The sequence below is a fragment of the Erpetoichthys calabaricus genome, chromosome 14 (genome assembly GCF_900747795.2).
Source record: "Erpetoichthys calabaricus chromosome 14, fErpCal1.3, whole genome shotgun sequence".
Lineage (NCBI taxonomy): Eukaryota > Metazoa > Chordata > Cladistia > Polypteriformes > Polypteridae > Erpetoichthys > Erpetoichthys calabaricus.
The window spans coordinates 42420452-42445851 of NC_041407.2; the positions used below are offsets into that span (position 1 = coordinate 42420452).

A 25400-nucleotide genomic window follows, 5' to 3' on the forward strand; every position below is an offset into this window, starting at 1 on the left:
ACCACAGGCTGCACAGAGCAGCAAAGTAGACAAAAATGGCAAATGAATTGAAATAATCTACTTTTTGGAAATACTGCTATAAATAACAATGAAACACTAATGACTTGCAAAGATTCTCAGAAAAAGTACAGTGTTTCCCCGAAAATAAGACAGGGTCTTATATTAATTTTTCCTTCAAAAGATGCGCTAAGGCTTATTTTCAGGGGATGTCTTGTTTATCCATGAACAAAAATTAACATTTCTCTCTATTATAAAAAAAAAATCTTGGAAGGCTTGGAAGGAGACAATACATGAATTTCTCGATGACACTTTTACGAGCAGCAAGACAAGGCAGTGAGACAAAAGGACAGCAGCTGCACAGGCTTTTAAATGATCGACACACAGCACGATAGCAGCTGATCCGACCGCGTCTCCTTAGCGTGTGTTCAGCCCCCCCTTCATGGCAGAGACGCGAAGTGGCTGGCGGGCCCCGGTGGGCGGGCGAGTGAAGTGAGCCGGGGGCATAACCACCTAGTATTCTGGAACAGAAATCTATATTTATTCAAATACAGTCATGTCATCATCTTCTGGAACATCATCATAACTCTCCAAACCCTGAATTCCATTATGAATTTCTTGCGACTCCATTTCCTTTAGAACAATTGGCCCCAATCTCTCATGTCTAGCAATACAGCTTTCCTTAAATGAACACCTCTTGTCCATGTAGCCTGCTCATAGTGCATTCGGATATCCAATTTCTTCTCTTTGCAGAAAGCAATAAGATTTTTGCCCTGGGACTCCTCCACAATTCCTTCGTTGTACTCGACAGAATAGATCTTTCTTTTTGCACTCATCTTATCGGGGTCAAAATTCCGGTATTATTTCCTGTTCATCTGTGTACATATGGTAGCGGTAGGCGTTCATCACTCATCCAAAATCACCTGCACGGGATCGTAATTAGGGCTTATTTTCAGAGTAGGGCTTATATTATGAGCATCCTGAAAAATCATGCTAGGGCTTATTTTCGGGGAAACACAGTATTATATTGTGAACCCAACCCAAAGTAAAGAAACAAATAACAGAATAATATTTGCATATCATTACACTACTAATAAACACACTTTGCAGCCTGTACCATACTGTTCATCTGCAAACCAACATTACTGAAAGCAAAAAAGGTTAAATCCACAAGCTCATATCAGATTGTCATTTTTATGATTGCCATGGACAGAGGAGTCCAGAACAGTACACACTGCTGAATGCCATTCCAGCGCAAGGGAATATTCAGACTTCTAGAAATATGACAAAAGGCATCATTCAGGATGGAATTTTTTTACAGACAAGCAAACAAAGGCACTTAAAATTGATTGCAAGTGATAATTTCTCTTTCTTAACCCTAATAAATCATAATAATAACAGTCATTTTTGTTACACCCCAGTATAAACCAATTCAGATTCTCAAATGTGCATGACCACCTATAAAAAACAGAGATTCATCTATTTTTTCATATCTTTTAAATCTGTGACACAATTATGCAAATACAACACTCTACCATGGAATCCTGAAGCAGATCTTCCAACCGACTCAGACGGCTCTTGCAGTCACAGGTATACTTCCTCTTGATAGAATCCTGTAGTCTGATCAAAAATGACTCTGACTCCTGGACTTCGTGAAAAAACTGCAAAAACATTAAAGCACATGCAGTAGATAGTCGTTACTGCAATATTCATGCTGCTAAGAAACTCACAAAAGTGCAGAGAGAGACAAAAAAGAGTTCCCAATGTAAAAGAATAGCAAGAAAAACTCATTGTCAGTTTTTTCCCTTCTGTCAGAACTAAAGGATCATCATAAACAAGTTTAACACCCCCATAGTTTAATAAGAATACATAAGTAAAAACCAAAACTAAAAAGTTGTAACAGATTTCTAGAAAAATATTAAAAAAAAAAATTTGGTTCAACAGGTTTTTTTTTTTTTTTTTAACAAAAGTTTCATGGAAGTTGTATTGTTTTTTTTTTTGTTTTTTTACAATATGCAATGTGAAATAAATTAAATCACAAAGTATATTGATATTGTTAATGTTTAGTTTCCAGCAGCTACAGTATGGAACAGAAAAAAGCTAAAGAAAAGAAACCCATGGTGCTTCATTTGATTTCAATGAAATTCATATGTCAAGTTAACAACTAAAATGAAAGACCCAATTGTCAGTGTGTTCCAAAAAGTATTTAAATATTTCATACTTTCAACTTCTAGAAAATAAGGAGCTCTTGCGGAAGAAAAAATAATCAAACAAAAATACTGAATAAACCACAGTACTGCTGAGTTCACTATAACTTGCCACAGTTTTATGATGCTTCAAAACCACATCCCACCTGTAATTAATAAACAACAGTGCGCCAAAGAAGAAAAGATAAACACAAAGGAAATATTTTTCTCAAAAGGCTGAAGCAAGATAATAAAAAAATAATACAACTTCAATACCACCAGGCAATCTTTAAAAAAAATTAAAATTCTTTGCCAGAATTGTAGTAAACAGAACTAACATCAGGGAGAAAGAAACAGACAAAAAAAGAAAAAAAACCCAGTTTGTTCATGGGTCCTACATCAGGTAGGGAAACTGCAAAACATAGCTTATCCAGGAGGGCCATAGGAAAAACTTATACCTGGACAGACAGACCACATACTAGGAGTGGAGACTGGGTGGCCTAACAGTACGGGGAGCAACGACATGTAAATTCCCACCTTGGGAATGCAGCTCCCACTTCGTCCATCGGGGCCATCTAAAGCATGGCCATTTGGGCATGCTGTAATAAGTACTCCTTATACTTCGTCTCCATGGACGACCACAAACTACCTCGTCCGGCACCCGGGACTTTCCAGTGGAGCTGCGATATCCATGCCGTTTACTCACCCGACTGCTATCCTCCTAGAATATTCCAGCCCCATGGATATCTGTACCCCTGAGCCATAATTGTCCTAAAAAAAGAGAAAATGCGAAAAACCATCAACACTGAAATGATAAAACACAGTATTAAAAACATTAGTGGAAAAAATGAAAGAAAAAAAGTCTTGATTCTTTGTTCTCAGATATGTACAGAATATTCTTTCCTACCCTCTACCCTTAGACTCTGACACTACAGCCTCCATTCTTTGGTGTTCACACCAAGCAATCCCCCAGAACCAACAAATACTCGTCTTCAATCAAGTTTATCCTAACTTCAATTTTCTTCATATCTTCTGTCAGTATGGGGTTCTCATAGACCCAAAATGTAACTGCTGGTCTGTTGCATGAATAGTGAGTCTGGGATAGGAAATTGTCCCCAATTATCCTGAACTGAATAAATTAGTTGTAAAATGTATAGGTGATTGGACAAACAAACATCTCTAGACATGTTTATTACAGAGGATGAATGCAAAGCCTCCTTTCATTTATCAGGGTTATATAAGCTGCTAGATGATTAATCTAGCCATAACTTCAACTCCTCATTCAAATATAGAACAGCAACTCCCAGCTGACTGATAACATCATTGAACTCTACAAGCAAGTCGGATATTTTTTTATTTCTGAGCCAATGCCATAACCTTATCAATGTGTTAATAATGAAAACTGTTTTTTATGATGCGGCTATAACAGGTTCGCTTTCTCTTCCCTCAGGCTTGGATAAATTAGGTGAATAACAACTGGTGAGCCTAGTGGGTTGAATGCCTTATTCTTGCCAAAACTGATCTAATGTTATAGCTTAAGTAAAATGGTTAGGTAGAAGGAGGTTTACTCACTTGTTAGAAAGTGAGCTCAGGTAATTTGCCAGATATTATTGTTATCATTACTTGGCTGATGCCTTTATCCAAGGCAGCCTACAATATCTGAGTCACAATTGGTTACATTTCTTCATTTTTCAAATGGGAGCACAGGTAGGTGGAGCGACTTGCTCATGGTCACATTTTGTTGTCTTAAACACTATGCCAGACAGTCTGCCCAAATATGTCACTACATTACTTATGCCTTAAAGGCTCTGCTAGAGGGTCTCCTGAGCTAAGTACTGAGTAACACTTGAAAACAAAGTAAAATCATCACCTAAAAAGTTGAATATAAACAAGCAATTCTTCTTGCAATAGGACAATCATCATAAATTACTCAATTGAGTCAAGAAAAGAATGACTTAAAAATAAAAAGTGAGGAGTACTAAAATAACTGAATGAAAATCCAAAGTCTTATTGAAATGCTGTAAGTGAACAGGAAGCAGGCCTGTATGTGCAGAAAAACCTTTGCATATCACACAGTTGAGGTAGTCATGCATTAAGTAAAGGGCAAAAATGACAAGAAATCCATCCATTTTCCAACCCGCTGAATGCGAACACAGGGTCACGGGGGGTCTGCTGAAGCCAATCCCAGCCAACACAGGGCACAAGGCAGGAACCAATCCCGGGCAGGGTGCCAACCCACCATGACAAGAAATGCTTCTACTATATGAAGTATAAAACCATAGGTGTACTTTCTTTATCCTATTTAGGACACTGAATTTCTTATTAATATTTACGAAGTGCAATTTTTCCAAATTCCACAAATTAGGCAATGTTAACACATTAATAGTATTGAAATAATGATATAATTTCTATATTCTCAAATCTTTGTGTTATTTCTTATGGCTTATTGGATTACTGTAATAACAATCTAGAAAATTATCTGCTTTATAAGTCTGCACTTATGACAGAGTCCTGAATGACGCACATTACCTGCACTGTGAGGGAGCGTTAGCTACAGCACTACAGCCATGTGCCGTATTTCACAGAGGGCAATCCGGCTCATAAGATCCTTATTGTTGGGGACCCAAATGGCTGAACCAGGCCAAGGGGTCGCACACATAACACCTGGCTGCGGCAGATAGAGGGTCATTTTCCGGAGGGTGGGACTGAACTGTGTGTCTGCCTGGGGGGTTGCCAACCGGGATCCTGAGTTGTTTCGTCATGAGGTGGGTGCATGCTCCCCAACTTGACTTGACTTATGACAGTTTCTTAAACTGTAATGCAAATTTAATACATAGGAAACTCTGCAAGTTACTGATGTGCCATGATGATTAAACATTCACTTCAGAAATAAGAAGTAAATGCACATTTTGTTCATGGAACATGTTCTTGACAACAATGTAATTACACCCTCATTACATTACAGACTTACATAGGTTGTTAAGTCACAAAGGATATGTGTCAGCTCATTTCAAAATGATTTCACAAACATAACTATTATTATTAGTAGTAATGATGAAAAAATAAACAAGAATAAAAAAGAAAATCAAAAAAAGAAAATAATGTACATAATATTGGCAGAGGAAGATTTAAAAAAAAACAACAGATTTTTAAATCTATGTGGCTTGATAGATGAAATTATGTTGCCTATATTAAAATACACCACAAAAACAATCTTTAAACCACTGCACTGATACTCACCTGGGCTCCAAAGTCCAATCTCACATCCTTGTTGTGGAGCCTGGAAAATAACATTTTCTCTGCAAACTGAAATTGTGAAGCTGTAGGGCCAATCCTAATGCAGTGAATTAATTTGGTTACAAAAACAACCATAGAAGCATGTGTAACTTACACCAAAAAAACAGTATAGAGACACACTTCAAAAAGACCAACGGCAACATTGAAGTGCAAATTGATCAAACTGTTCTCAAAAAAGTATGTTATCAAGACAGTGTATCAAAGTGGAAAATGCATACAAAGAAATGAAACAGATACTGTATATAAAAGTTTGAGTTATTGCAACTTGTGAAGTGAAGTTAGATGAAACACAGCTGGACAAATAATAGTTGCCACTGGACTAACAATCATCATTCTGGGAACATCGAAAATGATGATCCAAATTAGGAAAGAGTTGGATTTGTGTTTCCCAATAATGCAAAGAAACCACTAATGGAAAGGAAACCAATCTCTTTAAGAATTATTATGGCTAGGTTTGATTCTGGATTCCAAAAAAAACATCCATCATACAAACATTCTCCCAAAAATGATGCAGGTTAAGAAATAAAGTAAGACTTTTACTCATCCGTACAAAGCACTTTAGACAGTTTCAAAATGTGAAATCCTCAATGTAATGGGTGACCTTAAAGTCAAAGAGGGATTAAGGCGAAAGGGAAGTGAAAGGGTGATGGACTGACATGGGATTTTAGAAATCAATGAGAACGGTGAACTCTGCAACTCTCCATTTATCTGGATGTCACCAGCAGAAAATGCAGAAAATAAAACAGATTATATTGCTATAGTTAAAATATGGAGGTGATCACTTCAGGAAGTTAGACTGAAAAGAAGAGCAAATGGAGCATAGATTCACCACCTCCTAGTTGCCCCCATCATATTACAGCTATTGCCCCAACAAAAGACTAAGATGGCCATAAAGTTTAACACCAAATGGATGCAAGAACCTTCTATAAAAAGGAAATCTCAACAATTCATAAAAGATTAATTTGTTGCCCTGGAAAATTTAAAAGATGGTGATTCAGACATTTAACAACACTGTGATCAAAATTAGAGAAGTTATAATAAAAATATGTGAAAAGAAGCTTGGGAATCTACAACAGAAACAAACGGATGTCAAGCAATACATGGGTTAAAATAAGAGAAAAAACGACATACAAAAGAACAACTTCTTAATGCTGTATCATTACATCAGAAATGAGTGGCACAAGAGTTACATTAAAACAAAAGACAAAAAAGTAAAAAAAAAAAAAAAAGCTGTAAACAAGATCTAAAAGTCTATATAACATTTCACAATAGAGTTAGAAATTGGAACAGGAAACGATGACATAAATACCTATACAATACCACTAAACAACGGAGTGGTATCTGTATGCCAGTGAAATATAAAAATGGTACCATTCTTTAAGCTTATCTCAAGAAATGGAAAGAACATTTTCAGAATGTTCTAAACCAAATCACTCCTATGAATACGCTTGAATTCTCCTTGAACTTGGTATAACACTAGAAAATATTACTGACAACATCACAAAGGCAGAAATCAGCTATGTCATTACACTACTTAAAAATGGGAAAACAGCAGGTAGAGATCCCCCAAGAAGCTATCAAAGTCATGGATGACATCTCAATCAACATGCTTCACAAGCTGCTCAATAACATCTCAAAAAAAGGCTATATACCAGAAAACTGGCAAAAACGACTTCTTGTAAAGCTACCAAAGACAGAAGAAAAATCCTTATGTAATAACTGGAGAGGCATCACCCTTTTGTCAATACCCAGTAAAGTTCCATGTAGCTGTCACACACATGCGCATGGGGGACTGTTTATAGCCTCAAACAGTGTTATTTGTCAGCAAGAGCGGGGGCTGGCACTCTCACCTGATTCTCCTCTTATCCCTCTGCAGCTTGACCGAAGACCCCGACTCTTAATGACATCACCATTGATCTTCCCACTGTTGACATCATTTCTGGCTAACCCTGATGACATTATTTCCGTACCCAGAATTCCCCTTCCTGCCACATCAGTTCCTGTTTCGGCTGTCCTGACTCCACCTCTCCCACCTACCCACCATATTTATAGGGCAGTCTCAATCTGTTAGTCAGTTCAATTGTGAACTCCACTTTGTAAAACATGTTTTCTTTGCTCTGCTGTTTTTCAGTATACAGTAATCCCTCCTCCATCGCGGGGGTTGCGTTCCAGAGCCACCCGCGAAATAAGAAAATCCGCAAAGTAGAAACCATATGTTTATATGGTTATTTTTATATTGTCATGCTTGGGTCACAGATTTGCGCAGAAACACAGGAGGTTGTAGAGAGACAGGAACGTTATTCAAACACTGCAAACAAACATTTGTCTCTTTTTCAAAAGTTTAAACTGTGCTCCATGACAAGACAGAGATGACAGTTCTATCTCACAATTAAAAGAATGCAAACATATCATCCTCTTCAAAGGAGTGCTTGTCAGGAGCACAGAATGTCACATAGATAGAGCAAACAAATCAATAGGGCTGTTTGCTTTTAAGTATGCGAAGCACCGTGGCACAAAGCTGTTGAAGGCGGCAGCTCACACCCCCTCCGTCAGGAGCAGGGAGAGAGAGAGAGAGAGAGAGAGAGAGAGAGAGAGAGAGAGAGAGAGAGAGAGAGAGAGAGAGAGAGAGACAGATTTTGTTTTTCAGTCAAAAATCAATACGTGCCCTTCGAGCTTTTAAGTATGCAAAGCACCTTGCAGCATGTCTTTTCAGGAAGCAGCTGCACAAAAGATAGCAACGTGAAGATAATCTTTCAGCATTTTTAGACAAGCGTCTGTATCGTCTAGGTGTGCGAACAGCCCCCCTGCTCACACCCCCTACGTCAGGATCACAGATAGCGCAAGAGAGAGAGAAAACTAAGTTGGGTAGCTTCTCAGCCATCTGCCAATAGCGTCCCTTGTATGAAATCAACTGGGCAAACCAACTGCATGTACCAGAAATTAAAAGACCCATTGTCCGCAGAAATCCGCGAACCAGCAAAAAATCTGCGATATATATTTAAATATGCTTACATATAAAATCCGCGATGGAGTGAAGCCGCGAAAGGCGAAGCGCGATATAGCGAGGGATCACTGTACAGGTTGGCCATCCCCAAATCTTTTTCATGCTGCTGCCTGATATTTTATCACATTGGCGTAGTTGGCAGGTTTTTTGCTCTAAAAATGACCCAGAAGCAGGACCTAAGAGATGCTCTATTAGCCATACTAACCGAACTTTAGTTCATAATGGAGGATAGTGTTGCTGTTTGGAAGAACCAGGTGCAAGTTCCATCCCAAGCACCAGTAAGGTCTCCAGATAGCCCATCTTGGGAGTGTGCGGGAGGGGCTAACAGAATAGGGCCTATCCTGAAAGGGGAAACACAAGGGGCTTATTATGAATTCTCGGAAGAAAATGCTGCCCAGCCTAACCCCACAAAGGTCAAAGCCTTTGGTAATGGTGGGAAAGCCCTAGGCCAGCAAGTGAGGCTAATACAGGACTGGAAATTTGACCCTGAGCGGCCAACCCACTTACAGGCATTCACCCTATGTGGTATAACCGGGTGCTGGCTACAGCCATATATAAACAATGCAAGACAGGTTGTGGAACAGGTTGCCTGTTATTTTCTATTAAAAGCCCTACCTGACTCTCACCCAGCCAGTTCGGGGACAACTTTTTAAAAATATGAGCGACCTCATAGAAGTTGTTAAGTGCTATAGGGTGGCTTCACAATCTGGGAGGACAAAACGGTCCCTTCATCAAACCCGGTCAGAAAACGTCGCTAAAACCAAGGCTCACCAACGCCATATGGAGCAAACACCAAAGCTTCCACTCAAGCGACATGGCTCTCTATTCAGCAAAGATCCGGTATGTAGGAGGATCGTGAAGTTGAAGCATTGTGCAGTCACTTACCCTTTATCCTTTCCTTGGACAGGAGAGGTCACAATAAACAGACACAAGGTAACCTTTCATAGACACTATCTTTCACAGGCAACATTTCTATTGTAGCCCGCTGTTACGCGTTACTGTGACAATGGCTTAAAGGAAAGACTAGTCTAACCTGTATTCACAGGGATATGCAGTGGTATCGTTCCACCACCTTTACCATCAGTTTTGACAGTTCTGTACGACCTTTACAGGTGGCGTGATTCCAAATCCATCCTTTCTCTTGTTTCTGGGGAGAGACTGGTCAAAGAAAAAAAGCAGTATCACTCTGACCTCTCCTGCAGAACCATTGGGCCTGGCAATGGACAGAGATAATCCGTCCCAGACTGTTCCCATGCCGTGTGTAAAGCATGTAGCAAGGGTCATGTGGCGACATAGTGTGAAGCAGCAGAAGTCATGGTGACTGTCCCAACGCCCAGACCGTCGAAATCACAGATGGATACTCCATCCACTGAGGTCAACCCGGATCCTTTAACACTACAATCCCTGAAACCTACAAAAATCTTGCAATCCCAGCTAACCTTAAATCCCCCTGAACCTCTCCATCAGCATCTTTTTGTTTTGTAAATGTGTCAATCCACACAAGCAGCCTATTGTCCCATACCCCGCCTTGAAGAAGCTCTACTCGGGCAAAAAGTTCTCCCAGCTCAGGCCAAGGCTCCTTATCTGCGTGTGAGGATCCTTGAGTTTTATAGGGTAAATAATACAGTATATCGTTATTTGGAATACACACATTTCATGTGTGTTCCGTGTCTACAAAGATCTGGGTAAGTGTAGGATGAAAGGAAATGCTGAACACATACCTAAAACAGAAACTTTTTTCATGTTATACTAATAATGACGTGAAGTGTATAATATGTGAAGATGTTAGTCCAAATATCAAATAAACACGTGCACTTTTATTCAAGCATATAACCAAAGAAAAACAAAAGCATTTGATGTATATACCTAAAGCAGAAACTTTTTCCATGTTATACAAATAATAACATGAAGTGTATAATGTGTGAAGGTTTGTGAGCTTGCACACACCCACATCTTAGGCGCCCATCTGGGAGCCGACAAAACACTGAAGAGAATCAAACTCCGATTTTATTTGCCAGGAATCCATAAGGAGGTTTGACGTTTCTGTGCATCATGTCCCAAGTGTCAGTTACATCAGATTTCTAAGAAGGACCATGCTCCATTGGCTCCCCTTCCCCTGATTGATGTCCTTTTTGAACGTATAAGGGTTGACATTGTAGGACCCCTTGATCTCTCTGCTAGAGAACATAAATATATTCTAGTCCTTGTACATTATGATACTAGTTATCCTGAGGCTATCCATTTGAGAGTAGATAATTAAAAAGTAATCACACAGGTACTGGTAGGGGTCTCTGTGCGAGACTGCATCCTTAAAGATGTCTTAACAGACCAAGGGACGCCTTTCACCTCTGAGACGTTCAGGGAAGTTGCCAAATTACTCAAGATTAAACTTTTAAAGACCACAGTATACCATCCTCAAACTGATGGTCTTGTAGAGAGATTTAATCAAACTCTCAAACAACTGTTATGTAAGGTGGTTTGGGATAGACCAAACCCCATACTTTTTGCCACTGGGAAGTCCCTCACGCCTCCTCTGGCTTCTCCCCATTTGAGTTATTATGTATATAAATTAATATAAATTTAAGGAGTAAAAAGGGCTCACTGACTATCTGGTGAAACAACCAAATCGTCGACTGACCAAACCCTTGCTTCGGCCAGCCCTGTTCCCTTTTCGCCTATAAAAAGAACCTTAATTTCAGCCCTAATTTGATATCCACACAAAGACAGGATCTTGAATTAGTAATTCTATCTGTCCCCGAGGTGGTCAGCGAGAAACCTGATTGAATACAACATAACAACAGACCCTGGGGTAATCGTTCGGGAGTGGCCATACCGCTTCTCGGAGGCAAAATGTGCTGAAGTGGAGCTTGACATCAAATGCATGCTGGAACTAGGAGTAATTGAGGAAAATCATAGTCCCTGGTCCAGTCCAATCGTATTGTTCCATCGCCTTACTCAAATCTCCCAATTTGACGCTTATTCGATGCCATGAGTGGACGACCTCATAGAATGACTCGGAGAGGTGAAGTACTTAACCACTCTAGACATGACAAAGGGGTACTGGCAAGTTCCATTAACAGACTCTGCGAAGGTCAAGACAGCATTTGGATTGCACAGGGCACCTGCCACCTTCCAGCATCTGGTGGATAAAGTGCTACTGCCCCACAATTCCTATAGTGCCACATACTTGGATGATGTTGCCACCCCACTGCCTGCGCTTGGGAAAGCAGATCATAACCTGGTTCTGTTTCAGCCGATCGATCGATCGATCGATCGATCGATCGATAGATCGATAGATAGATAGATAGATAGATACTTTATTAATCCCAAGGGGAAATTCACATGAATTATGAGAGACTGCTTTGGAACTACGGACTGGGATATCCTGCAGGAATCACATAGCGAGAACATTGAGGAGGTTGTTGACTGCACTACTGACTACATCAACTTCTGTATGGACATTGTAGTTCCAGTAAGAACAGTACGCTGCTATGCTAACAACAAGCCATGGATTACAAGTGACATCAAGGGCCTTTTGAACCAGAAGAAAAGGGCTTTTAAAGGCGGTGATCAGTATGAGCTCAAGCGTGTGCAGAAGGAACTCCGAGTCCAGCTCAGGGCGGCGAAGGAGCAGTACAGGAGAAAGGTGGAGCAGAAGTTGCAGAATAACAGCATGAAGAAAGTGTGGGATGGGATGAAGATCATCACTGACTGCAGCTCGAAGCGGGGTGCCACCATTGAGACAGACGTGAAGGGAGCAAACCAAATGAACAACTTCTTTAACAGGTTTGACCACCCTAACCCACTCTCACCTCAGAGTACTGCACCCTCCACCCATCCTTCTGCTGATACCAGCATAGGAGAGACATCCCCACCCACAATTACAGCAGTGCAAGTGAGCAGAGAGCTGAGGAAACTTTGTGCCAGCAAAGCAGCGGGTCCAGATGGAGTATTGCCACGACTGCTGAAGGTTTGTGCGCTGGAGCTGGGGAGTCCTCTACAGCACATCTTCAACCTGAGCCTGGAACAGGGGAGAGTCCCGAGGCTTTGGAAAACATCTTGTATCAACCCAGTCCCAAAGGTATCACGTCCTAGTGAGCTGAATGACTTCTGGCCTGTCGCTCTGACGTCACATGTGATGAAGACCATGGAGAGGCTGCTGCTTCACCACCTGAGGCCACAGGTCCAACACGCCCTCAACCCTCTGCAGTTCACATACCAGGAGAAGGTGGGAGTGGAGGATGCCATCATTATATGCTACACCGATCCCTCTCCCAATTGGACAGAGGCAGTGGTGCTGTAAGAATTATGTTTCTGGACTTCTCTAGCGCCTTCAACACCATTCAACCTCTGCTCCTTAGGGACAAGCTGACAGAGATGGGAGTAGATTCATACCTGGTGGCATGGATCGTGGACTATCTTACAAACAGACCTCAGTACATGCATCTCGGAAATTGCAGGTCTGACATTGTGGTCAGCAACACAGGAGCGCCGAAGGGGACTGTACTTTCTCCGGACCTGTTCAGCCTATACGAAGGGGGACCCAAAAATAACCGGAATTTTGTTGTTGTTAGGTTTGTACTTGTAGTACGTGGTTGGGCCTCTAGGGCGATCTAGTTACACTCCTCACAAGTCAGTCTGCCAAGTGCCATCAGTCTGGAAGGTTGTGCTTGTGTTCAGTGAATTTTTTTGTAAAAGTAGTTTTGTGCAAGCGTCGTTTTTTTACGATGGCCGATTATCGTGAGCAATACGCGGCAGTGAAATTTTGTTTTCTTCTTGAAAAAAGTGTTGCAGAAACTATTGTTAGAAACGGTATGACAACCCTGAACCACCCACCCTACTCACCGGATTTAGCTCCATGTGATTTCTTTTTGTTCCCTCGGATGAAAAAAGACTTGAAAGGAAGGCGTTTTGCTGACATCGAAGAGGTAAAACAAGAAACGACCAGAGCATTAATGGGCATTACTTCAGACGAATTTAAAAAATGTTTCGAACAATGGAACAAACAGTTAGATAAGTGTATTTCCGCCAATGGAGAGTACTTTGAAGGAGACTAATTGTAGTTTGTACAGAAAATTAAACACGTTTTAAAAATATTTCTGGTTATTTTTGGGTCCCCCCTCGTATACATCGGACTTCCAATACAAACTCAGAGTCCTGCCACATGCAAAAGTTCACTGATGACACGGCTATCGTGGGCTGAATCAGGAGTGGGCAGGAGGAGGAGTATAGAAACCTCATCAAGGACTTTGTTAAATGGTGCGACTCAAACCACTTACACCTGAACACCAGCAAAACCAAGGAACTGGTGGTGGATTTTAGGAGACCCAAGCCCCTCCTGGACCCAGTGATTATCAGAGGAGACTGTGTGCAGAGGGTACAGACCTATAAATACCTGAGAGTGCAGCTGGATGATAAATTGGACTGGACTGCCAATACTGATTCTCTGTGCAAGAGAGGACAGAGCCGACTGCACTTCCTTAGAAGACTGGCGTCCTTTAACATCTGCAATAAGATGCTGCAGATGGTCTATCACATGGTTGTGGCGAGTGCCTTCTTCTACGTGGTGGTGTGCTGGGGAGGCAGCATTAAGAAGAAGGACGCCTCACGCCTGGACTTACTGGTGAGGAAGGCAGGCTCTATTATAGGCATGTAGCTGGACAGTTTGACATCCATGGCAGAGAAACGGGTGCTCAACAGGCTCCTATCGATTATGGAGAATCCACTGCATCCACTAAACAGTGTCATCTCCAGACAGAGGAGCAGCTTCAGCGACAGACTGCTGTCACTGTCCTGCTCCACTGACAGACTGAGGAGATCGTTCCTCCCCCAAACTATGCGACTCTTCAATTCCACCTGGGGGGAGGTAAACGTTAACAATATTCAAAGTTAATTTTCTGTTTTTACCTGCATTTTTATTATTCTTTAATTTAATATTGTTTTTGTATCAGTATGCTGCAGCTGGAGTATGTGAATTTCCCCTTGGGATTAATAAAGTATCTATCTATCTATCCCGACACATGTAAATCAGTTAAATTATGACTCCGCTTTGTAAAACGCGTTTTCTATGCTCTGCAGCTTTTCAGTATACAGGGTAGCCATCCTCAAACCTTTTTCTGTCTGCTGCCTGATATTATATCACATAGCATAATATGACACAGGATAAAAGTAGCAGTGGACAAAAATATGCAAGATGAACAAGTAGGGTTTATACAGGAATAATCATGTTCGGACCAGATATTCTCCATTAAGAATCACTGAGCAAATCAACAAATGGCAAGCATCTCCATATGTGAACTTTATTGATTTTTGAGAAGGCCACTGAGAGTGTAGACCATTATGCGCTGTGTAAAATCCTTGCTCATTATGGAATTGCCAGAAAATAATTTAGAATAGTCTAAAACACACCCTGAGCAATACAGCTGACAGTCAAGATCTTGACTTTGCAGATGATATTTGTAATGTGTCCTATCATCTCCAGGATGTCCAAAAAAAGCTAGCAACCTTGAAACAACAGACAAAAGAACAGGTCTCTTTATTAGCCCACTTATAATCTATAAGAAATATAGCCAGTTGGGAGGACAAGATCCAAATCAGAGGGGTAGAAATAGAAAATGTTCAAGAATTCACATACTTGGGAAGTGTAGTGGACTATCAGAGGCACTAATGAAGACATAAAGGACAGGAAAAGCAGGCTGGTTCAAGGTTAAGTGTAATTTGAATGAACATGGTATTGAGGACAACCACTAAAGTCAAAACATTCAACTACAATGAGAAAATTTCTCTGTAGATCTAGAGATAAACCACTACCTCCCTTAAAACCCAAAAAGTGTTTGTGAACTGCTGTCTGCAAAACATCTTAATAGTGAGATGGCTTAATACAATAAGCAATATCTCATTCTGACAATGGACGAAACAACAGACAACTACAATCAAGATAATACAATGTTGTTGGATAGGCCAAACACTGAGGAAATAAATGAACAGTAACATTACAGAACAGGCATTTGGGATTGACAACTGATCTGTGAAAAACTGTGGAAAAAATGGTTTATCCTGGTGGGAAGCAAAGAACACTGCGAAGGACAAAAAGAAAGGCTAATGTGGTTACCCTATGTCCCCCATGTGATAATTAGGGATAAAGTAGGCTAAATGAAACTGATACTCACCTGGAAGTAAGCCATGTTGTCACGAATGTGCTGCTCAATGCAGTCACAAAGATGGTAAACCCACTGCCATTGAGTCTGTGCTGCAGTATTGTATGCCTTTAAGAAAAAGACAGTTAAACTAGACAATGTGCTTCAAGGATTATCACTGTGTGCATAAAACACACACACTTGCAAAAACTCAGTAACATCAATACTACTCAGTGGTAATAAAGAAATGTCCATTAACTGAGGATTACCTCTATACAGTGGTACCTTGAGATACGAGTGCCCCAACGTACGAGTTTTTTGAGATACGAGCCGTCACTAGGTCGATTTTTTGCCTCAAGTTACGAGCTAAAATTAGAAATACAAGCCATCAAAGAGTTTGTCGCTGCACATTCCGAGGAACTGATGACGGAGGAGTTGACAGAACTACAAACGCAGCAACATATGGAGGTTCTGCAGGAGATCATGGAGGAGGTTGTCTCTTAAAGTGAGATAAAGGAAGTGTTTGCAATGTGGGAAAGTTTCGAACTTTAAAGAAAAGAAACACCCTGAAAAAGTTACAACTGTTCGTGCAGTGGCGCTATTTAATGACACTTCTCTAACACTTGACTTTATTGAAAAGAAACACCAGTTGCAACTGATTGTGCAGCGGCGCTATTTAATGACGCTTGCCTAACACTTGACTTTATTGAAAAGAAACACCAGTTGCAACTGATCGTGCAGCGGCGCTATTTAATGACACTTGCATAACACTTGACTTTATTGAAAAGAAACACCAGTTGCAACTGATTGTGCAGCGGCGCTATTTAATGACACTTGCCTAACTCAATTCAGAAATATTCTAAAGGGGAGGACTAAACAAAGCTCCTTGGACATGTTTCTACTGAAACGCCTTGAGAATGAAAGTGACGAAAGCGTGGCAAAAAGAAAAAAACTAGTGAAGAAGAAAATTAAGTTAAGCAAAAGTGAAGTGTAAGAAAAAAACATTACAATACACTAATCTGCTTCGCCAACATCTGTTTATTTCTTGAGATTCTCTTTTATGTATTAGGTTTTATTTTGTTTGTATACAATATTTGTTCATTAAATATATTTTTCTTAGGTTGAAAACATTTAACAAAAAATTGGGGTGGTTTTTTGGGGGCTGGCACAAATTAATCTCATTTCATTTAATTTCAATGGGGAAAATTGATTTGAGATACAAGCATTTTGACTTACGAGCTTGGTCACGGAACAAATTAAACTCATATCTCAAGGTATCACTATACTTGACATACCTCCAATGTTTGCTTAGCAGGATGATTTTCAAGGGAAAGTCTCTTTGCTGTGTCTTCAAGGGTACACACAATTAGTCGTTTCTGTTCCAGCTCTGCTTTCAAATCCTGCAAACCAGACAGCCAGTCAAAAAAAACTTTTTTTTTTATATTCTAGAAGGATTTTAGGATTTTATAAACAGTGATCTTACTGTGAAGTAGCCTTTCTTAACTCCAATATTAGGATTTTGTTCACTCAGGTCAAACGCCATCTCCTCCTCTTCCCGCTCGTTTAGCCAAATAAGTACTGAGGTGGCTTGGCTTACGAAGGCATGCAAACTTCTCAAAGATTGCAACCTTGAGGAAGACGTTTCCTGCATGACATTGAAAAAGATGGTCTTAGGCCTTTTCCATAAATCCTTCTGTCAAATACTACACTTTGACTGGCTAAAATTAAGGTTTAGCTATGTCAAATCATAATTCGTTGATCAGCATTGTAAGCATGTTTCCAGGTTTGCAAAAATGGCTGGACACCTCTGGCCAATTAAGGATGATATTTAGAAACAGGTCCAAAACAATGGTAACTGATAAAGGGTGTGGTGCTCACTTCAAGGTGTTCGAACCAAATAAAAATGCTCCCTAGTAATTTACTTATGCAGTGATGTAACAAGGAGAAGAAGGAGAAAATATTTAAAGTTGTGGCCTCTAGAGTAACCACAAAAAAAGGTTTACATATTTGAGAGGTCAGAAAATGTATACATGAGGTAACATTCAGATGCATTAAGGTACTTAAGTTAACGGATTTAAAAGTAGTAACATATAAAACCACTCTAGTTACTTCATCAAAGAGTCAGTAACCATATTTTTCTTCAATAAATATTTTTGTAACAATGAGACACATCAAAATCGAACAATGAAGATAGAATAAAATTACAAACTTTAGTAAACTACAATAAATACAATTGTTTCAACAGTACCTTAAATTGTCATTTAGATAAAAGTGTAAAATAGGCTTGTGGTGGCTCAATAACTTTCACAGACAGCATATTCCAGTCGGCATTGACTCATATCATAATTGTTACATGATGGTTATAAGGGTCTCTAGTTAACTGAAGTTTAATTTCATGAACATTACATTTTTGACCCAAGTACCCAATGGACATTTATTAAATACTTTGATGAAATCTCAAAGTAAATTTTTTTGGCTGTTTCAGAACATGATGGAGAGTAGGACTGTAGCTAATAAATTATATAATCAATAAAATTATGATGTGAGAGAAACTCTGAATCATTATAATGTGCAGATAGTGCACCATTGAGGTTGTCTTTAGAGTAATGTAAATACTAAGTACACATAGGTTCATTAAAGTTTTACAGTGTGGCAGGTGTACAAGACACCTGCACACAAGTCCATCCCTAAGCATTTGACTAATATGTACTGAGGATTTGTTTTCCTGTCAGAAGTGGCTGGTAGGTGAACAAGAGATGGAAATATACAAATTAAAGTGACTTCTCTCAAGGGACAAATATGAAACTGTTAATTAATCCATAATTCAATTTGCGCACAATGAATTTCTGTGATAAGATGGATGACTTCACAAATTTTCAGAGCTTTTTAATTAGAGGTTTTGAAACTCCAAATGTTTATACAACATGCTGGCACTCAAGATACCTAAACATAATTTGAACTTTCACTGAAGAACAATTGTGTCAAATTTCACTAAAAATGATCCACTGAAAATTGGGATGTTTCATGTGGAGAGACAGACAGATAGACAGACAGAAAACACAGTAGGTGCTTTTTGCATTATACTGTATGTAAATGCACCCCAAAAAAAAGACTGACACTGGAGTTATATATACAAAGTTATAAGCAAACCAGCAATGTTACTAAATGCAATACTGACAGCAATGATTTAATTTAGGGTTTTTTGGCAAAACCGTCAAGGTGAAAATACATTCCTCAAAGTGGTGTGCATTTAGTGAAAAACTTGAAATGTCTGTATAATATTAACACCACATTTAATATCAGCATCCTGTGATGTGCTGAAATTAAACTCAGTACACTGACCATTATAGAATCTGTTCATTAGTGACAAACAAAAATGCTGCAAAGGAAATGCAATTTGTTAATTAATACTGCAAAAGCTGTAAGCACAAAAGCAAATGAATTTTGCCGATATATTTTAGGATAAAGCAAAAGATTCTCAGCATTAAAATAGAAACTACCTTTTTTCCCCGACTTTATTGATTTTAATAACAAATAACATTCCATATATACAAGTCAAGTTTTACAAGACTTGGTTCAAAACACTTCAATCCCCACCCAAGAGAAAGAGTGCTAGGCCAGCAGAGTAAAATTTTAAGCTAATAAAAATAAGCAAATAGATAAATTAATAAATGAATAAAAATTAATAGAGAAAAAAAAAGAGGGGAGAGAATCTGCTTCCTCAATTATAGTGCTTACTGATTAGTTCCTGCCAGGTTTTGAAAAAGTTTTGCACTTTTCCTCTCTAAGTGAAAATTTGATTTTTCCAATTTCAAATAGTATATAACATCAGTTGCTCACTGACTTAGAATAGGAGAGTTAGGATTCTTCCAGTTGAGCAAGATAAGTCTATGTGCCAATAGTATAGTAAAGACAATTATAGTTTGTCCATCTCCACTTTTAGCCCAGCTGTTAGTGGATTAGGAGGCTGTCTAAAAGGCATTTAAAGCTTTTGGTCCAGAATTATGTCAATTTGGTGAACGCCCAAAACATGTGGCCCGGTGAGTCTGGAACTTGACTGCAACGTTCGCTGGTTGTATCATGCCCTGGAAACATTTTGGACAATTTTAAACGAGACAGATGTGCCCGATATATCATTTAAAGTTGAATAATTGAATGCTTTGCACATATGGAGCTCAAGTACAATACAATACAATACAGTTTATTTTTGTATAGCCCAAAATCACACAGTAAGTGCCGCAATGGGCTTTAACAGGCCCTGCCTCTTGACAGCCCCCCAGCCTTGACTCTCTAAGAAGACAAGGAAAAACTCCCAAAAAAAACCTTGTAGGGAAAAAATGGAAGAAACCTTGGGAAAGGCAGTTCAAAGAGAGACCCCTTTCCAGGTAGGTTGGGCGTGCAGTGGGTGTCAAAAGAAGGGGGTGAATACAATACAATGCATTACACAGAACAGAACAATTTCTCAATATAGTAAGAAATAAAAAATATAAATTTTAGAAGTACAGAGCAGAATTTAACAGTAGATGATATATCCCATAATAAGATTTGGATTTGTGTAGAGTCCTGGAGACCTCATCCTACAAGCTACCTCCCCCATTTGGCCATTCCACGGCTGAAACATAAGGAGACTTATAGACTGTCAGGGTGCCCCAGAGTAAGAGAAGGACTCGGAAAAAGAAAGCTAGCTCCTGCGACAAGGAAAGATGTGAGGCTGGAAGCTCACGCCCGGTGATGGGCCACCCTCTGCCGTGTCAGAGGGAAGCTCCGAAGTCAGCTGGGGAGACGGGGGTGCGAGCGTCTCCGTCGGATGTCCCGGATTTGGGGGCATGGAGACCTTGGAAGGGGTGCTGAAGTGACAAGTGCCGGGGTGCCAGTTGAAGAGGGGAGCATTGCCTGACTGGAATGGAGAGAGACACCAGGTGGTGGCGTCAAGGCAATGGCTCTGCCCCTTTATCCAGCTTTTGTCTTTTAGGACCAGACCCTGGACAGAAGTGTGTTGGCTCCCCGCCGTGGGAGACCTGTCCTTACGGGATGGGCCGCTGGCCCCTGCGGGTCTCAGCTGAAGGAGGGGCAATGTGGTGGTCAGCTGGGGGCTGTGCCCAGTCGCAACTCTGGATGGATGAGGAGAGGGACAGTGCCCCCCCAGGACCACGAGAGAGCAGCCGCCCTGCCTGGTTTGGGGGCACAGGGGTTGAGCATGGAAGTTCAACTCTGTAAGAGCCCGTGGCCACCACCTGGAGGTGTTGGCGGAAGGAATACCGAGGACACCCAGAGTGCTGCAGGAAGTCCATTGGAAAGCACCTGGAGCACATCCGGGTGGATATAAAAGGGACCGCCTCCCTCCAGTCGGCAGCTGCAGTCGGAAGGAAGAGGACAGAACTCATCAGAGAGGAGTGGAGATGGACATAGGCAAAGGGTGATTGGTGCACCGTGTGCTGTGTGCGGGACATTGTAAATAGTGTGCTGAATAAACGTGTGCTTCTGTAGACATGGAGGTGTTTGTGTCCGGGGCTGGCTTCCACAGTACAAATCTCCAAGTGATTTAATCCAGAATGTTTTACAGACATTAAAAAAAGCGTACGTTTGAGAGGGTGGAAAAAGGTGGTTCTCGTGCAGAGGTGCCACAGATAAAAGCTTCTAATCTTAAAATACTTCCTACATTGGTTCCATATTCTGAGTAAGTGAAGCACAATTGGGTTGTTAGTATATTAATGATGACTTGTACTTATTGGGCTACAAACTAAGGAATACTAGGGGGCTTTGCCCCTTGCTAGCTTCGCTCACCAACCCCTCTGCCTGCACAAGCAACTACACATCTCTGCCTCTCGCGTATGTGGATTTCACTTTTACCAAACAACAAAACTTTTAATTCTCTTCCCTTTTCATTGGGAAGAAACACTACTTTTCCCTGGAAACATGAATTAGACCAGAGGTGGGCAAGTGCGGCCTTCGAGGTCTTTTTGTGGCCGTCATGAAGGTATCAGTTCCAAATGGAATTGTACATTTGTGAATGTACATTCTCTCATATGAAGCACATTAAAAATCGATACCACACAGTCCTGACAGGCGACCATTTGAAAGGCCAGCTACGTTTAAGAACAACAAGTGATTGCGGCCTTTTGGCTTGTTCACACTAGCCGAAAATGTTCAACGAAACAAACAACGTAAACAAAGATTCGTTTGGTCTCCGTGTTCATACCTGACGGAATGGTCAATGGCAGCTAACAAAATACAGCCAAACTGAATGCAAGTTATGCCAATAGCAGTCAAGCTAGATATTTACTGCAGATAGAGTGCACAAGCACTGTAGATTTTCACGAGTACCGCTGTAATTATTTCCCGCGTTAACTAAAGTGGCCAATCAAATGGCACCGAAAAGTGTTACAGTTCAGCATGCTTAAATTTCAACAAAAGTAGTCAGATCCATCATTTCCTCATCTGATAATTATCATTGTGTTTTACTGGCAGTTACCGCCGTCATTATATTATATTATATATATATATATATATATATATATATATATATATATATATATATATATATATATATATATATGTTATATTCCAAATCGCAACCTCAGATCCTCACTGAGTGTCTCCTTAGAATTCCAAGAGCAAAACTTAAAAGAAGTGGTGAGGTGGCCTTCTGCTGTTATGCACCTAAAATCTGGAATAGCCTGCCAGTAGGAATTCGCCAGGCTAATACAGTGGAGCACTTTAAAAAAACTGCTGAAAACACATTACTTTAACATGGCTTTCCCATAACTTCACTGTAATTTAATCCTGATACTCTGTATATCCAATTCATTATAATAACCATTCATGGTGGCTCTAAAATCTTTACTAACCCCTACTCTCTCTTCTGTTTCCTTTTCCGGTGTCCTTTTGGTGGTGGCTTGCGCAACCACCATCTACTCTAAGTACCATGATGTTCCAAAAATGATGGATGGATTAAAGCCAGAAGTCTGTATGACCATCAGCATCAAGTGACTCCGTGAGAACCCTAACTACAAAGAGGACTATTTCATTTATGTTAGGTAGAATGCCCAAAGGGGACTGGGCGGTCTCGTGGCATGGAACCCCTACAGATTTTATTTTTTTTTCTCCAGCTTTCTGGAGTTTTTTTTTTGTTTTTTCTGACCACCCTGGCCATCGGACCTTACTCCTTTTCTATGTTAACTAATGTTGCCTTATTTTAATTTCTTATTTTGTCTTTTATTTTTCTTTTCTTCATTATGTAAAACACTTTGAGCTACTTTTTGTATGAAAATGTGCTATATAAATAAATGTTGTTGTTGTTGTTGTCAAAGAAATCCAGACATGTAGAAGATGAAAATCGACAGTTCAACAGTGAATGGGAGTTGGATTTCTTCATGTCAAACCAAGGAAACTCTATGATGTGCCTAAGATGCAAGACGCAAATAAGAACATTAAAGAGATCAAATGCAAAACAGCACTATGAGAGTTGTAAGTCACACATGAAGTACATCAATTTAAAAGATGAGGCCAGAAAGCAAGCGTATGATTCCTTGAACAAGAGCCATACAAAAGAAACATCCATGTTCGCCAAATTCAAATCATCCTCTCACAATCCAGAAGTTGAGGCAACGTTTCGAGTCGCCTTCAAATTGGGTGCCGCTGGAAAACCATATACTGATGTAGAGCTATTCAAATCATGCATGCTTGAAGTTGTTTAGTGTCTCGAACCATCTCAACTTCAAAAATTTAAAGATTTACCTCTATCACGAAGGACAATTGTGAGCCGCCAAGGTGAGATTGCGGTTGACTTAAAAAAATCAACTGAACAAAATATCTCAAGAGTCCAATACTTTGTATTCTGTAGCGCTGGATGAATCCTGCGATACAACTGATACGGCACAACTGCTTATTTTCATCAGAACAATGTCACCAACATTTGACATCCATGAAGAGTTGTTGTCCCTAATCAACAACAAAGGCACAATATATTCTCACAGCATTTAACAACACTTGTGTAGAGAAGAAATTGGATCTAAAGAGACTTGTTGCTGTGTGTACAGATGGAGCTCCTGCAATGGTAGGAACAACGGGCGGTTTTGTGACTATACTTAAACAACAAATTCACTCTCAATATCCGGAATCTCCCACATTATTGTCACTGCATTGTATTATACACCAACAAGCTCTATGTGCCAAGTCTGCAACCCTGAACAACACATTTGAAGACGCTGTTGGTATTGTGAATTTCATTCGAGCTCAAGCCCTCAATCATCGCCAGTTTAGAGAACTCCTCCAAAATGATGATTCAACTGAGAATGAGGACATTTTATATTACTCAAACGCTCGTTGGTTGTCAAGAGGATCTGTTATAAATAGAATTTATGAATTGCAAGGCACTATCAAAGAGTTCTATGCATCCAAAGGAGTGGTTTGTAAACTCGATGACATCAACTTTTGTATGAACCTGGCTTTTCTCAGCAATCTTTTGAGTGAACTCAACAGTCTGAATAAGCAACTCCAAGGCAAAAATCAAAGTGTCTGTGACCTCTGGCGGAGTATAAACATTTTTCAGCGCAAATTGAAATTGTTTCATGGCAAGTTTCAAAAGCAGCAGCTCTCCGAATTCTTTTCTGTGTCTGAGTAATTTTGCCAGTAATAACCCATCTGTAAAAATACATTTTGATGAGTTCTGTGAGGTGCTCGGTTCACTAGTGTGAACTCTAAAGACAACCTCAATGGTGCACTAAGTGCACATAGGTTCATTAAAGTTTTACAGTGTGGCTGAATTTGAGGCTCGAATTCTCCGATATCCGCGTCAATGACAATGATTTACGGCTGGTTTCAGAGCCACGCCTGATGGAACCTGACAATGTGCCAGAGAAGTTCCAAATGGAATTGTTGGACCTTAGTGAAGATCCAAATGCTCAAGACAAGCTATCCCAAAATTCTGTGGATTTGATTTCGTTTTGGCATGATGCTCACATCTACCCCATTCTGCACGAACACGCTCGGCGGGTGTTAACATGCTTTGGTAGCACGTACATTTGTGAATGTACATTCTCTCATATGAAGTACATTAAAAATCGATACCACACAGTCCTGACAGATGACCATTTGGAAGGCCAGCTACGTTTAAGAACAACAACTTTTGAGCGAAGTTTTAATGAATTGTCAACCAATAAACAGACTCAAAAAAGTCATTGAAAATTACAGAATTAATTCGTGTTATGGATTATTCTTACACTTTTACACACTTTGGGGTCAGTATAAAGTTTAATAATAAATAATTAATAAAAGCATGCCTATATACAGTATGTTGTTAATGACTTCATAATGGTGCGGCCTTGTTCGAGTTAAAGCAGTCGTCAGTGGCCTTAGTGTGAAGAAAGGTTGCCCACCACTGAATTAGACGATTTACAAATCTCCGTCTTAAAGTTTAAAGCTAAACAATATCTACCCGGCAAGCTGTGTGTTCTGCTTGTTGCGCTGCGCCTCGATCATTTAAAAGCCTGTACATCAGCTGTCCTTTTGCCACTGCGTCTCTGCTGTTCGCGTTGTGAAGGGGGGATGCGGTCGGATCATCTGCTGGCGAGCTGCGTGTTCTGCTTGTCACTTGCCGTTGTTTTAAGAGCTGGGAGCACATGAAGTGTGTCTGCCAAAAGCATTCCAACAACTGCTCAGTTAGATGTTCGTGAACTTGTTTTAAATTATAAGTTGCAAAAAGTCACTGTCTCACGGTTCTTGCTTCCTAAGATTGTAATGTCTAGTCTCGCATGACGTCAAAGTGTCTCTCCGAGATTA

The 25400-nt window shown here is 40.2% G+C and overlaps 1 protein-coding gene across 7 annotated transcripts in view; it reads right to left on the reverse strand.

Annotated features, from left to right (window-relative positions):
- macf1a (microtubule actin crosslinking factor 1a) overlaps positions 1-25400 on the reverse strand; it is a 976441-nt gene that overhangs the window by 552086 nt on the left and 398955 nt on the right. For all 7 annotated transcript variants that reach the window (XM_051936317.1, XM_051936316.1, XM_051936315.1 and 4 more), the window contains 4 exons: positions 17104-17265; positions 16916-17020; positions 15654-15749; positions 1533-1658 (listed from right to left, as the gene is read on the reverse strand). In XM_051936317.1, the coding sequence (XP_051792277.1) occupies positions 1533-1658; positions 15654-15749; positions 16916-17020; positions 17104-17265 (489 nt within the window). The remainder of the gene's footprint in view (positions 1-1532; positions 1659-15653; positions 15750-16915; positions 17021-17103; positions 17266-25400) is intronic.